At 25.4% G+C, this 16,228-nt stretch overlaps 2 protein-coding genes across 2 annotated transcripts; both read left to right on the forward strand.

Moving 5' to 3' along the window:
* Positions 1–3,867: 3,867 nt before the first annotated feature.
* OCT59_011540 (uncharacterized protein) lies at positions 3,868–4,173 on the forward strand (the record flags this gene model as incomplete). Its single annotated transcript, XM_066133810.1, has 1 exon — positions 3,868–4,173. The coding sequence occupies one exon, from the start codon at positions 3,868–3,870 to the stop codon at positions 4,171–4,173; it is 306 nt and encodes a 101-aa protein (XP_065989133.1).
* An 8,506-nt stretch (positions 4,174–12,679) lies between these two features.
* OCT59_011541 (uncharacterized protein) lies at positions 12,680–14,283 on the forward strand (the record flags this gene model as incomplete). Its single annotated transcript, XM_066133811.1, has 1 exon — positions 12,680–14,283. One exon carries the CDS (start codon positions 12,680–12,682, stop codon positions 14,213–14,215), a length of 1,536 nt encoding a protein of 511 aa, XP_065989134.1. The 3' UTR covers positions 14,216–14,283.
* Positions 14,284–16,228: the final 1,945 nt, after the last annotated feature.

A 16,228-nucleotide genomic window follows, 5' to 3' on the forward strand; every position in this document is an offset into this window, starting at 1 on the left:
TTTTTTTTTTTGTTAGTAACTTGCATTTTTTTTATTTATCTTATTGCATTATACAATTTACAATATAAAAGTAATACATAGTAAAGAATACTATCCAAATTATTTATGGATGTATTAATAAAAATATTAATACTGAAACTATATTAATAATATATACTACTAAAAAATAAAAATTCTAACCATCACAAATTACACAAATCTGGTCTATAAACGTATTCCCACGTATCTTGATAAGGTCTATTAATAATTCAACTGTTACTAACTATATTTTCTACAATAATTTCTTTTTAATTCTTTTTGCATTATATTATTGATGTTTTTGCACTTTTTTTAAGGTATTTTTTTTTTCTTCACTACCATCTTCCAATGATATTTCCGTTGACACGTCCAACTGATCTTCACGTTTTCGTTTTTTGTCAACCATGGTGACGCCTTTACCTTTTTCTATTTCACTAATTTTATTACATCTATATCCGTTCTTATATTTAAAAGCGATTTTCCCAAATTTCTTCTAAAACTTGACATTCCACTTTAGAATTACACATTTTGTATAATTCATTGTTAAAATCCCCGCATCCGCAACTGTCCTAATATTAACACATTAATTTTTTATCTATATAATCAAAAAATACAATGTGTAACCGTAACATTTAGACTAGCATGTATAAATAGTCTGAATTGTGTAACTTGAAATGCCATGCATAATTAAAACCCGTGACATGCCTCCGCCTGATCTAAAAATCCATGTGCATTCCTAATCAACTAATCCAATTTCAGAATTTTTTTTACTGATTTATTAATTTTTTTATCCGATTTTTTTTTCCAAATTTTTTTCGGTTCTCGTTTTTCAAACCGAAAAATTTGTTTTTTTCTCGTTCTTTTCCCGTTTAGGTTTAATTTTTTTCCCAAACTGAAATTATTTTTTTTTTTTAAATAATCCTATTGTTTTAGTCTTTTTAAGACTAATTTTTTTATATTATTTCTTTTCGATCTTTTTTTTAGACCGTATTGTTATTTAAAATTTTTTTTTCACTCTTTTTTGGACTGAATTATTGTCCTTTTTTTCAGTTCAGAATTTTTTCGGTACTTATTTTTTTCAGAAATTTCCCTTTTTTTAAACCGATTTCTTTCTTTTCCTTTTTCTTTTTCCCCAATTTTTTTTTAAAATTTTTTTTTATTATTAAATAAAGAAATAAAACATATATTAAGTATATTTATAAAATTATTATTTTTTTAAAAAAATCAAGTAACATGTACCGTAAGATGATTAAGGTTTTTTTTCAATTAAATTGAACGCTGGATAAATATTTTTGATTTTCAAATTCATAAAAATCAAAAAAAAAATTGATATTTTGCAATATTTTATAATTAATTACAGTAATTGAAGAAATTGTTAATTTAATAATTAAGAAGATTATTATAACCAAATCCATATCCGAAATTCTTTAAATAATCACCGGATTTTTGAATAAAGATTTTAATTCAAATGATTTAGTTAAATTAATAATTTATCAAGTAAAATGAGTATTAAAAGAATAATAATAAATGAAATGAACAAATTCTAATACATTTAATTGTTCAAATATTTTTCCTAAGTTAGTTATAAGTTTAAGACTACCGTAATATAAAATAATAAGAAATAATTACAAAATTTATAATTAATTTATAAAAATATTTGTAATATTTTCATAATATCAAGGTTTTTTCGAAAATACTTCTAAAAAATTAAACAAATTTTATTGATAATTATTTTTTCACAATTTCCTTAATTAATCCAAATTTCATTCTACACTCAAACGTCAAATCATTAATATAAATAGCTACATTAATTGGGAATTGCTAAAAGTCATTGTCGTCTAGGTTTTTTTTTAAATATTTCACATGATGTACAATATACAAAGAGTAAATTTATTAATCGGCTGACGGCTGATTTTTTTCAACTTGGCCAATTTTTGATCGGCTAAACTTAAAAATTTTATTGCAAAGATATTTTAAAAGAAAATTTTTTTGTAAACATATTTATTTATCTAATGAAATTTTATTTGCAAATATTAAAATTTAAATTACACATTTACGATTTAAAGAAAAAAATCACTGTATTTATTTTTTAATGAAGTGATACAAATAAAAGAAAAGATAAGTAAATTACAATGATCAAGAAAAAAGATGCTAATAAAAAATTGAAATAACAATGGAGTAATGAAAACTGAAAAGTAATAGAAGATGAAAGGGAGTAAAAAAGAGTAATGAGAAGGGATAGGAACAAAAAGAGAAATAGGACATGATGGGAGATGAAGAGGAGTGATAGGAAGATGAAGAGGAGTGATGGGAAGATGAAGAGGAGTGATGGGAAGATGAAGAGGAATAATGAGAAGATGAAGAGGGGTAATAGGAGACGAAAAGGAGTGATGGGAGACAAAAGAAGTGATGGGAAGATGAAGAGGAGTGATGGAGGTAAAATGGAGTGATGAGAGACAAAAAGAAATGATGGGAAGTAAACAGGAGAGAAAAGGAAATAATGGAAAATGAAAAGATGTAATAGAAAATAATGGGAGTCGAAAAGAATGAAATAATGAGAAGTAATAGGAGGTGAAAAATGATGAGAGACAAAAAATAAAAAAAAATGATCTTGATAGGAGGTTGGGTAGCAAAAGATAATGATAGGAAACCAAGTAAAAAATAAACCATAAAGTAAAAAAAATGAAGTTAGTAAAAAACGAAATATAAGATAGAAACAATAAATAAAAAATAAACACATACCTTTATTAATTGTAGAATCAAAAAAACTAAAAGATCTAAAAAAAAAGATGAAATAAAATTAGTGAAAAATGAAATATGAAACAGAAACATAAAAAAATAAGAAACGAAATGTAAAGTGAAAAACAACTGAACCTTAATTGCAGAATCGGAAGGCTAAAAGACTAAAAATAATGAAATAGAGTTAGTAAGAAACAAAGTGTAAGAATGTAAGTTAGAAATAAAAAAAAAAGAAAGATATTTCGAGACCAAAAGAACCGTGGAAACGAACCTCGAACCTATAATGAAAATGAGTTTCGATAAACTGACGTGATCATGTGGCAAATCTGGCCAATCAAAAATATTAAATCTGCCGCATGATCGACGACCCAGGCGATGTTTACCTTTAATACATATTATTTTATTAATTTTTGTTAACTAATTATTACCTATATTAAATTCCTAATTATAAAAAAAAAACATCTTTAATTTACTTAGTATTACATTATAATACTAAAATTTTCTATTTAAACAAACTCATTGGTCCCGGTGCGGAGCAACGGGTAACTGCTAGTCCTTTTCTATATTTATATATTGCTAACATGATCATAATAATTTTTGAAATATGAAATTTCCGAGCGATTTTTAAACTAAAATATATATTTCTTGTTGACTCATGTATAATACAAAGGGTATGGTCTGTAATAATATTTACATCAAAATATTTGTTACTTTTCACACTCAACTTTTAATGTGTGATAATGAGCATTCATTACAATATTTCTGTCTATATAAAATCGTGGCAGAATACAGTGCTTATTTACACAATTATTGCATTTAAGTTTTTTCGTTATTAAGGGGAAGAAACAAATCAAATACGGGACTAGATTTTTTATTTTAGCGTTTGTTCAAAGTTAATCATTTCCATTATGTTATTCTATATTTAACAAAAAAAAAATATGAAAATTGCGTAGCAATTTATTACATAAATTATTCATGCATCAATCGGAATTTTGAGGATATTCTTTATAAACATAGTTCTATTTTTTTTTTATATTTTAATATAAAGCAGTCATATAGTCTTTTATTCAATATATCATTTCATATTACACTATTTTTAGTGAAAGAACAATGGTTACATACGTAATATTGCATCAGGAAATTTTTAGGCTCAAACTTTATGTACATAATTTAGGAGGTCATTCAATAAAGAGAAATGATAAAGAGCACCAAGCAGGGGCAATTAGATTATTAGAAAATTCCGTGATAAAAAAATTTTTTTTGTCTTCCACTACACCAATGTCGGTAGGCGTCGTGTCTTCCGCTACACCAATGTCGGTAAGCGTCGTGTCTTCCGCTACACCAATGTCGGTAAGCGTCGTGTCTTCCGCTACACCAATGTCGGTAGGCGTCGTGTATAACGGATCAATTCTATGAAGAAATTGTTTTTTCCATACAAAATAATGAAAAAAACTTCCAAAGAGATTGTAGAAATAATTCAAAATTTTCCATAAAGAAATTCTTTGTCCAACATGAATAAATTATAAATAATTAAAACTTCTTGTGTAAAAAAGTAAAAAATTTTTTGCAATTCTTATCAAAAAAGTTTTTTTATTAACAATGAATGGTCATAAGAACTGGTCATTAGCGCCATATCATAGTATCATACCAATATTAAGCACATAACAACGTAATGATTTCATTAGAAATCTAAGTATATTTTGACCCAGCAAACGATTAAACGATTTAATTTTTTTTATTGAATAAAATCATATTTGTTACAATTTACTATAATCATTTAGTTTTTAGGAATTGTTTTTTAATCTAAATTTGTAGTGTAGCGATGCTACAATCGATTTATTTTTTTTAAATTCTTTTTTGTGGGCAAAATATACTTCGTCATATTTATAATAAATTCTGTAATTCATGACTATGATTTTTAAATCTAAATTTGTAGTGTAGCAATAAAGTCGTTATACTACAAACGATTTAATTTTTTTAAATTCTTTTAATGGACAAAATCGTATTACATTCTTTAATTTCGTAAAGAAATCACTTAAATTTTTTATTAAATACGTATTATTTAATTTTCATTTTTTTTTCAAAATATTTCGTCATATTATTACTTCATTTGTTACATATGCTTATACTTCGCAACCCTTTTGTTCTTCAATCACTTTTTAGGATAAGTTAGTCTTAAATTTTATTTGGCTCATTTATTTATTTGCTTTTATTTTTATTTTTATTAATTAATAAATTACAATATTAACTACAAGTCTTGAACAGAATTTTAACATATGAGAAACTTTTAAGTGAGAAATGAGTGTGACGCTGGTTTTCGATTTTTTTAAATTATTTCTATTTTTATAAAATATTCAACAGTTCATTAGGTTCGAATTGAAAAGGTAGGTTTTAGGATTTTTCGTGAGATTACCTTTTTTTTTATTACTTATTTTTGGGAATGAAGAAATGGCGCTATTGTTAAGATAATGTACATTGACTTTATTTTTTTGAAATATTATCTAATAAAAGGGTTATTTTAATACGGAAAACTATTATATTTTACAATGTATAAATAAAAAAAAAGTTTGGTTATTTTTCATTCTCAATAATATTTGCGTTAACTATGCAAAATAAAGAAACATTTTCAAACCATTTAGAATTGTTTTAACGAGATCAAATTTTAATGGACCATGTCAAATTGTCAGAATTACCATAGAAGTTTGAATCAATAATATTACTGATATTTTTCCTTAAAATTATTTACAGAATCCATGTTTGAACGATTATTTTGAGTTCACGCTTAAAATAAATGTTCGGATTTTTAAACCTATAAAAAATATGATATTGTATTAGTATGCAATAATTATAAATAAAACCCATACTAATTAGCATAAATAACATAGTCAACACAAAATCATCATGCAACATTCATCCGAGTTCAATGATATTTGTTGTAAAAATTGTTTTTAAAATATTTTATATTATTAGTATGATTGATTGAACTTTATAAAGTTTCACTTTAAATTATTGACTAAAAATGAAAAAATTGTCTATTCATAAATGAGTAAATGAGTAAATGAAGAAATATAATAAATGATTTAATTTTAATAAAAACGAACATCGTGTTACATATTAGGAACACAAATTATAGTTCAGGATACATGTGACTGAAATGGTAAATTAAACAAAGCAAAGGTGTTACGTAATTCGGGAAATCATTCAAAAAAGGAAATTGTTGAAAGTGATGCTTATCATCAAAAATTTTAACGCCCATCTCTACAAAAAAAAAATTTATTTATTTTTTTTTTTTGCCTTTTACTAAAAGGTCTAAAAATTCGGTTTATTTACTGCTACACCAGTGGCTGCATGCAGTAATTGCAGCATGATTATTCTATGAAGAATTTAGCTTAGAAATTTTTTCTACACAGAAATTCTTGGTATAAAATGAATAAAGTATAAATAATTAAAAAAAAATAACTTCTTATTAAAAAAACTTTTTATAATTTCTTTACAAAACATGCACCTCTTGTCAATTTTATTGTTAATAATTTTCTTACAACATAAATCTTTCGTCAATTTCTTCTCAAAATATGTACCTACAACACACAGAAACAATTATCAGAATAATAAACAATCGACAAATTTGTGGCGTAGCGATAAGTCGTTATACCACAAACGATTTGACTTAGAATTGTTTTAATGGACGATATCATATTCGTTCCACCTTACATTCATTAATTTATCGTTAAATGATTGCAAAGAAGAAAATAATGTCACATTAAAATTTCGATATACTCGATTAAATACAGTACATATTTAATTTTCGAAGCGAAATACACTTTTTTTTTATATAACTATACTTTATTATGACTTCATATTATTTAATTAGTCAAATGTAAGATATTAGCATAACCAATCAAATTACAATATTAGATCACATGACTATTAATTAAGATTTTTTACTAGGGTCAAATTATTGTAAATAACGTCAAGAATAGGGATTAAAATTTGTTACTCAATGAGTAACTTATTTATTTTATTTTTTATTTATGTAATTTTTTTTAAACAACAAAATATATCATTAACGTTCTATTTTATTTTATCGACAAATTGAGTAGCGATAAAGTCGTTATACTATAAATCGATTAATTAAGAAATTTGTTACTCAATGATTAACTTATTTATTTTATTTTTTTATTTATGTAATTTTTTTTAAACGTATCGGTATTACATATGTAATAATAATGTAATAATAAATTACGCTATAATATTTTTTTTTTAATAATCTATATCTATCTATATATCTATATAATTAAAAAAATTGTGTTTGTGTGACTAACGTTTAGATTAGCCTATATAAATAATTTTTGAATTGTCCAATGTGTTATTCATCTGCGCCTCTGCACCTGACCTATTACGTTCTGATCGATATATACAATGTTAATTACTAATGTTGTGTAACATTTAATATGATCTATTAATGTGTTCGCACCTGATCTATGCTTAATAGTTAAGACCACTTGATCGGCAAATTCATTCTAACTGCTAATTACTAATGTACGTGAGAATTAATTTTATTCTCGGTAATCACCCTTTCACTAATACTTATAAATGATAGGTAATTAACTTTTATAGGAATAGCAATAGATCAGTATAATCTATATTCTATATAATAAATAAATAAATTTTAATATAGAAAAATAAATTTTTTTATAATAATGGATCGGTAACTGACATTTTTCTAATACTGATAAGCAATAAGTAATTAACTATCTTTAGCAATAATGATAGATCCCTATAACAGGTGTTTTTTTTTTTGAGATGTATTTTTCAATTATATAGATTAATATGGATTTTTTTAACAATAGAACATTATGATGGTATTTTTGTTTTTATATCAATAAATTATTTAAAATTACCTTTATAATGTATTTGTAAACACATAAATAAATAATAAATTCTACAATACTACAACATCTCCTTCGTGTAATAATAAGATTTGCATCAAATTTCCATCTATATAACACATCTACTTATCTATATAACTAAAAAAATTTGTCTGACGTATGGATTTGTATAATTTGAATTGTGTAACTTGAAATCCCATGCCATGTAATTAAAACCGTGACATGCCTCCACCTGATCTATTTATGGTCGATTCCAATCAACTAATCCAATTTCAGTTAATTAAATTTTACCTTAGTCGGAATTTTTTTTTTGATTATTAATTTTTTTTGGTTCTTTTTTTTTAATTTTTCAAACCGAAAAAAATTTTTCTCCCTTTTCTTTCAGTTTTTATTAAATAATCCCCATTGTTTTGGTTTTTTAAGACCAATTTATTTTATTTTATTTTTTTTTGATCTTTTTTTTTTAGACCGTATTGTTATTTTTTTTAAAAAAAAATTTTTTTTTCACTCTTTTGGATCGGATTATTGTCCTTTTTTTTCAGGAATTTTTTTCGTACTTATTTTTTTTTCGGATTCCTTTTTTTTCGGAAATTTCCCTTTTTTTAAACTGATTTCTTTCTTTTTCTTTCAATTTTTTATTATTATTAAATAAAAAATAAAATATTATATTAAATATATTTACAAAATTATTATTTTTTTAAAAAAAAATCAACATAACATATCAGATATAGGAAAATTGACCAACGTTGATAGAAAGATGTGTAAGATTTTTTTAATTAAATTGAACGCTGGATAAATAGTTTGATTTTTCAAATTCATAAAAATCAATCAATTAATTTAATTAATTATTAAATATGTAAAAATATCAATTTTTTTTTTTGAAGAAATTGTTGATTAATATTAGATTATTATAACCAAATCCATATCCGAAATTATTTAAATAACTACCAGATTTTTGAATAAAGATTTTAATTCTGGTTTAGTTAAATTAAGTACCAAAAGAATAATAATAAATGAAATGAATAGATTCTATAAATACATTTAATTATTCAAATATTTTTTTAAGTTGGTTATAAGTTTAAGATTGACGTAATATAAAATAAGAAATAATTATGAAGTTTATAATTAATAAAAAAATGAGGGTGAATGAAAAAATAAGGAGAGTAAAAGGGAATAAAAGAAACGAAGGGGAGTAAGGGAGAAACGAAATGGAGGAAAGGGGAAGTGAAAGAAACAAAAGGAACGAAAAAGATCAAGTGGGAATGAAAAAAATGAAAAGAATGGAGGGGGACGAAATGGAGCAAAGGGAATAAAAAAATGAAAGAAACGAAGGGTAGTGTAAAGAGAAGTGGGAATGGAAAAAAAATGAAAATGACAAAGGATAGTGTAAAGGAACGAAAAAGATGAAGTGAGAATGGAATAAAAATGAAAGGAACGAAGGGTAGTGTAAAGGAATGAAAAAGATGAAGGAACGAAGAGGAAATAAAAAACAATGGAAAAAATGAAGGAAAGGAAGAATAAAAAGAGCAAAAGAGATGAAGAGACAAAAAGAAAACAAAAAAATGGAGAAGGGACAAAATGAGATAAACAGGGGGACCAAGTAAAAACAAAACCCATAAAACTAAAAGAAAAATAAAGTTAGTAGGGAACGGAAATTACATGTAATAAATAAACAAAAACAAAAAGAAATAAAAAACATACCTTAGTAGTTACAAAGAAGAACCGAAAGAATTCAAAATATAAAATAATTAGCTCATTAATTAGCCAATAAAATTTAATGTACAAATTAATAATGAGGTCATATCACCGGGTAAATTATATTGGTTCAATCACCCTAGGTGAAAAATTATTAAATCGCAAACGTCAAATCATTAATATAAGCTATATTTAAAAACAAAAAACTACTATAACCATCTTTAATTTATTTAGTATTACATTATAATACTAATTTTTCTATTTAAACAAACTCACTGGTCCCGGTGCGAAGCAACGGGCTGCTGCTAGTTTATAATAAAAAAATACATGTCGATCTTCTAACGTTTAGATTAAGTCTGTATAAATAATCTTGAATTGTGTAGCATGATTCAGTGCCTGATAAGTTAAGGCCATTTATTTGATCGGCAAACGTATAGATTTTTTTAACTTAGCTAATTTTTGATTGGTTAAACAAAATTTTATTGCGAAGATATTTTTTAAAAAATTTTTTTTGCAAACATATTTATTCAAAATAATCTTATTAAATGAAATTTTTTAAAATTTAAATTCCACATTTTCGATTTTAAAGAAAAAAATCACTGTATTTATTTTTAATGAAGTGATACAATAAAAAAAACAATAACAATAAATAAAAAAAATAAGTAAATGACAATGATCAAGGAGAAAGATGCTAATAAAAAAAATGAAATAACAATGGAGTAATGGAAAGTAATAGAAGAAGAAAGGGAGTAAAAAAGAGTAATGAGAAGTGATAGGAAACAAAAAGGAAAAATAGGACATGATGGATGATGAAAAAGAGTAATGGGAGACGAAAAGGAGTGATGGGAAGATGAAGAAGAGTGATGGGAGACGAAAAGGAGTGATGGGAAGATGAAGAGGAGTTATGGGAGACGAAAAGGAGTGATTGTAGACGAAGAGGAGTGAAAAGGAGTGATAAGAGACGAAGAGGAGTGATGGAAGACGAAAAGGAGTGATGGGAGACGAAGAGGAGTGATGGGTGATGGAAAGGAGTGATGGATGACGAAGAGGAGTAATGGGAGACAAAAAGGAGTGATTAGAAACAAAATGAGTGATGGGTGACGAAAAGAAGTGATGGGAGATGAAAAGAAGTGATGGAAGACGAAAAGGAGTGATGAGGGACGAAGAGGAGTGATGGGTGATGGAAAGGAGTGATGGATGACGAAGAGGAGTAATGGGAGACAAAAAGGAGTGATTAGAGACAAAATGGAGTGATGAGGGACGAAGAGGAGTGATGGGTGACGAAAAGGAGTGATGGGTGACGAAAAAAAGTGATAGAAGACAAAAGAAGTAATGGGAGACAAAAAGGAGTGATGGGAGACGAAAAGAAGTGATGGAAGACAAAGAGGAATGATGAAAGATAAAAAGGAGTGATGAGAGACGAAAAGAAGTAATGGAAATGAAAAGAAGTGATTGAGAGACAAAAGAAATGATGGGAAGTAAATAGGAGAGAAAATGAAATAATGGAAAATGAAGATGTAATAGAAATAATGGGAGACAAATAATGAGAAGTAGTATAAAGTAAAAATGATGAGAGACAAAAATAAAAAGTGATCATGAGGAAACAAAGTAAAAAATAAACCATAAAGTAAACAAAAAATGAAGTTAGTAAGAAATGAAATATAAGATAAAAACGAAATAAAAAAAAATAAAAAAAAATAAAAAAAATACCTTTATTAATTGTAGAACTGAAAGAACTAAAATATCTGAAAAAAAATAAAATAAATTAGTGAAAAACGAAATATGAAACAGAAACAAAATAAAAAATAAAAAAATGAGTAAGAAACGAAATGTAAAGTGAAAAACAACTGAACCTTACTGGAAGAACTAAATGACCTAAAAATAATGAAATAGAATTAAATATGTAAATTATATAAATTATATAAATTTATTAGTCTAACCTTACCATATTGTAAATATTTATTATCAAAATACTAAGAAGTTTTATCCCCGGCGCAGCGCGACGGGTTACACCTAGTAAATCATATAAAGATTTTTCTTGTTACAAGATTTACCAAAATAACTCTTGGTTGTACCCATAACTTCACACATCTTTTGACAGGAAAAGAATAAAACAAATATCACATGGGTATAAAAACTTAAAATTTGTATAAAGAACAACCATCATTTTTTAATTTGATTGTATTACAATAAAGCTGTAAATACGCCTTTAAAAATTAATAAATTGTATCGTAAATTGTTAAATAGTAACGTTGTACTATTATCTTACAGAAAAAATTACTGCGTATGTACAGTAAAAGTTAAAAGACCATAATAAAATGTTACCATAAATCACTTGACGTATTGCATAAATTAATATTGATAGAAATTAAGGACAAGAAAGAATTTTTGCTTTTTTGTAAGGAATTCTATAAAAGAATTTTGTTTATTTTATTTTTTTTTATTTGAGATGCGGGTTTTTTCTATTAAATTCCGTGAATATGTCACATATATATGAGGATCAAATTACGGAATACTTTGTTATTTGGAATTACCAGAATGGCGGAATAATTTTCTCTTCTATTAAGAAAATTTTCGTTTTTCCAAATAGTAATGCGGACATTAACTCATTTTTCGACGCTTGATATCTAGTTTGTTTTATTATAAACAAAGTTCCTATATTGTAAAATATGATATAGCCTTAGTATATCACAAAAATTCTTTTCTTTATTTATTGATTAAATCCATGTATAATCGTATAATTGCCGAGTCAGTCAATCCGCGGATTTTGAAAAACAATACGATACTACTAAATGAGAAATTGACCCCAAAAAAAAAAAAAAAATCCCAAAAGACAAAATCACAAACTTTACTTCTTCACTTCCAAAAAAAAACTTTGTAAAAAGAAAACAATCAAATCAATATTTTTATACCGTAATCTTATTTAAAATTACAATAAAAAAAAGTCATGAAAAACTTCAATGAAATAGGCTTAAATTTTTTTTTGATTAGTATTTTTTTTCCATTAATTTCTATATAGATTGAAATTATGACCAATAACCTTCTTAATATTCTGTCATCAAATTCCTTTAATTTAGGATTTAGGATTTTGCTGAATTTATAAACTTTTCATAAATTAGCAGTATTAAATTTGCCCAGTATAAATATCGACAAGGTCTCATCAAAAAAGATCGACTATAATAGTACCGAGAAAATCATTACGGTAGTGTTACCTATTACAGTTCACCTGAGTGTTACAAAATTTATGTACAACCGTGTGACATCCAAAATTAGGCTTATAATGACTTATTTACTCCGTAAATCCGGAAAAAATTTTCTTTCCTTCCTAAATTTTCAAGATGACTTTACCTTATTTAACAGATGATTGTATCTTTTACATTTTACAACATCTCAAAAATAATCATTCAACTTTATTTAATTGTTTATTAGTTAATCGATTTTGGTGTAAATCAACGATTCCTTTACTTTATGCAAACCCTTTTATGAATATAACTAAAAAAAATTACTCGATAATCATGACCTTAATTTTTTGCTTTAATAAAGAAGAAATTTTACAATTGAAGAATAAACTAGAACAAAACCATATTAATAATATTAATTTGGATGAAGAATACAAACCATTATTTGAATATACGAAATATTTGGAAAACTATAATTATTTTACAATAGATAACATAATAAATGGATATTGTTTGGGTTTATTGATTCCTTATAATAAAATATATGATATTACTCTAATATTTCATCAATCAATTTTACGTCAAAGTAAAAATATTAAACAATTAGTTATTTCGACATATTTATTTAATAGAGAATCGGCTAAAAATTTTAATGTTCAAAATTTCATATCAAATTTAACAAAATTAAATTCATTATCATTAAATTTAAATGACACTAGTAATAATAAAATTAATCAAGAATTTTTAAACAATATGGCGACGAAGAATTTGCAAGAATTAATGATTGATTTTTCCAATAATTCGGTCAATAATACTACTTTTGAAAAGCTTCGTACAATTATTCAAGAGCAAAACAAACTTAAAAAATTTAAGATATTGAATTGTCATTCTTTATTAAATAATATTCTTTTGTCTTTAGAATTTCAAAAGAATTCTTTAGTTCATATTGAATTTACAAAATCTAACTTTAGTAATGTTAGCTTTAAAAATTTTAATAATTTATATAATTTAAAGTACTTAAGATTTATAAATTGTAAAGGTATATTATTAGATCAATGTGAGATTTTAAAATTTGCTCCATTTAAGCTCAAGGAATTATCATTTGCAAGTAATAATTGGGATGCTGATGTCACATCATTAATGATCAAATATTTAGGTGCATCATTACAAAGATTATTAATTGGAAATCCGACAATTCTTTCTATTGAAAATATATCAATATATTGTTCAAATCTTATTTTTTTAAAAATATTAATTGATACCCGGTTTAATTGTTCAGTGTTACCATTTTTTAGAAATTTAAGAAGAATATTAAATTTTAGTATTATTACATCATTAACATATAATACTGAACTTTTTATAAATTTATCAAAAAATATACCTATTAATATTAGTAAAATTTCCATTAGTTATCATAATTCTAATAAGTATCTCAAATTTAAGGATTTTTTAGAAAATTGTCATAATAAGTTTGAAATAATTAATTTAAATCATACTGTTGAGTTAAACTTTCTTAAAATTGTTTTAAATTATATTGAAAGAAGTAATAATAGTTTAAAAATTCTTGGTTTGATCAATGTGAATGAAAGATTGAATGATGAAGAATCAATGTTATTGAATAGTATTAAAGCTAAAGGGATTAAAATAATGGAATTTCATAATTTAAATGGTGTTTGTGAAGGGTTGGAGGCATAAGTGGAGGCATATAATATTAGTATTATTATTTTTATTTTCTTATAAATAAAGTCAAATATTTAAATATCAAAATACGTTCATCCAACCGATAAACATTAGCTAGTTGAAAATTATGAAGTATTACAACATCATACTAACGATGTTTTCTATTGATATAAGTGTAATCACTGATCACAATAGTGCTATGATAATACTATTTAAATAAGGCCTATATTATAAAATTTTATAAATGTCATAAATATTGTGAAATCATACTTAACTTTGCATTTACATTATAGGATTTTATACATCTTAAATCATTTTTTATTTTATACTAATAACTAGAAATATACATGGACCATCCACCAGCGTGAAGGTAGAAGTAATATAAATGACCCATAACGGGACAAAATGTCCTTAACGAAAAACGCTTAGAGCGTTCGTCGGAGATGTATATTGTGTAACCTGATCTGGTAATAACAGATAATTAGGTTGGGCGTTATTAGTTAAGTAAGTTATTGTAACGTGGCTGTTTTTGCCTCGCTGAAGAGGTATTTCTTTTTGGAAAGTTTCGTGAAACGGTACAAAATAAATTTGTAGATCCGGCGCAGATTTTATATGAATTACGTTAATTAGCATATTTTGATGTCGATTTTGTCCCACAAGGTCACGTTTAAATGTAACGATGACTCACCAATCAATAACATTAAACGTGAATAAGCCACAAAAAAAAATTTTTTTATCGTTCGATATAAAATTTAACAAGTTTACCTTGGAGGAAGTCACCATTCCACCTTATATTTTAGTTAAGATAAGATTTTTTATACACGAATTTTGCAAATTTTACGAGATTTTTTTTACACTATTGAAAAATATATATTATTTTCTTTACCAAATTAACAAAATAACAAAAAAAAAATATATTTTTTTATTTTTCTTTTTTAGTTTTTTTTTTTGGCACACCTTGATCCTACCGGCTTTGGAAAACACACCCAGGTAATGTAATACCTTTTTCTGGCAAATTTTTGAAGTATTTATGTTGTTGTGACGTGTTTTTAAGATAGTGCAAACACCACTCCAGAGCAATAGTATTTAATATATAAAAGTCCGTCGAAATTAATTATAGAAATCCATTAATACACATTTTGGTCGAGTATCCCTGTAATATGATGTATGACGGACACCGTAAATTCTAGTGTCATTGTGAGGTATAAATTAACTTATTTGGTAAGTAAAAAAAGGAAGTGTGACGTGGGTGACTTTTTAAGATCAGATGGGTGGGGAAATAAGATAACCAATATTCATATTGTGTTTGTAAAATTTAATTTAAACTAATTGTTGCTAAAAGTGGAGAGTTTTAGTAAGGGCACAATGAGAATAGAATTGATATAATAAAACTATTGATTTATAGGAAAAGTCTGTTGTAAATAATATTATTGTGAGTAGAACGTGGTAATCTAAGATGTGATTTGAAAAGCTTCTTTAAAGGGAATAGAATTTGTTCGCATTGAGCTAGTGAAAGGATAGTGAGCTGATTCACATATTCTAATTTGGGTGAGTTAACTTTGTTGATAATATAAACTAGGTGGTTGTGTGTAATCTTTTTAAATTCAACAGAAATGCAAAGCGTGAAGTAATTTGATGTAGTTTTTTAAGAGTTGGTGTAAAGGAGTTAAATGTGTCGATGTAAACTCCTAAAATTCTTTTGCTGGCATTTCGAGAGGCGGTTTGAATTGTGATAACCTGATTGTTCGAATCTTTAATTCAACTGGGCTGTTACACATTTTAAGATCATTAGTAGGGATCACGTATTTGTTGTAGTTAATAGTAATGTTGGCCATGTCATAAAAACTATTAGCTATTTGTAAATTTTGTTCAAGTTGGTGTTTTGAAGAAGCAAATCAACTAGTTTCATCTAAGTATCCTACTAGAGCGGTATTGAAAGTGATATCGTGGTCTTGTTCATGATTATGGATATTTGTGATTTTGGCCATGTTCAAAGTCAAATGATGGTCGTGTAAAGCGTTAAAATCG

The sequence above is a fragment of the Rhizophagus irregularis genome, chromosome 2, assembly GCF_026210795.1.
Source record: "Rhizophagus irregularis chromosome 2, complete sequence".
NCBI lineage: Eukaryota > Fungi > Glomeromycota > Glomeromycetes > Glomerales > Glomeraceae > Rhizophagus > Rhizophagus irregularis.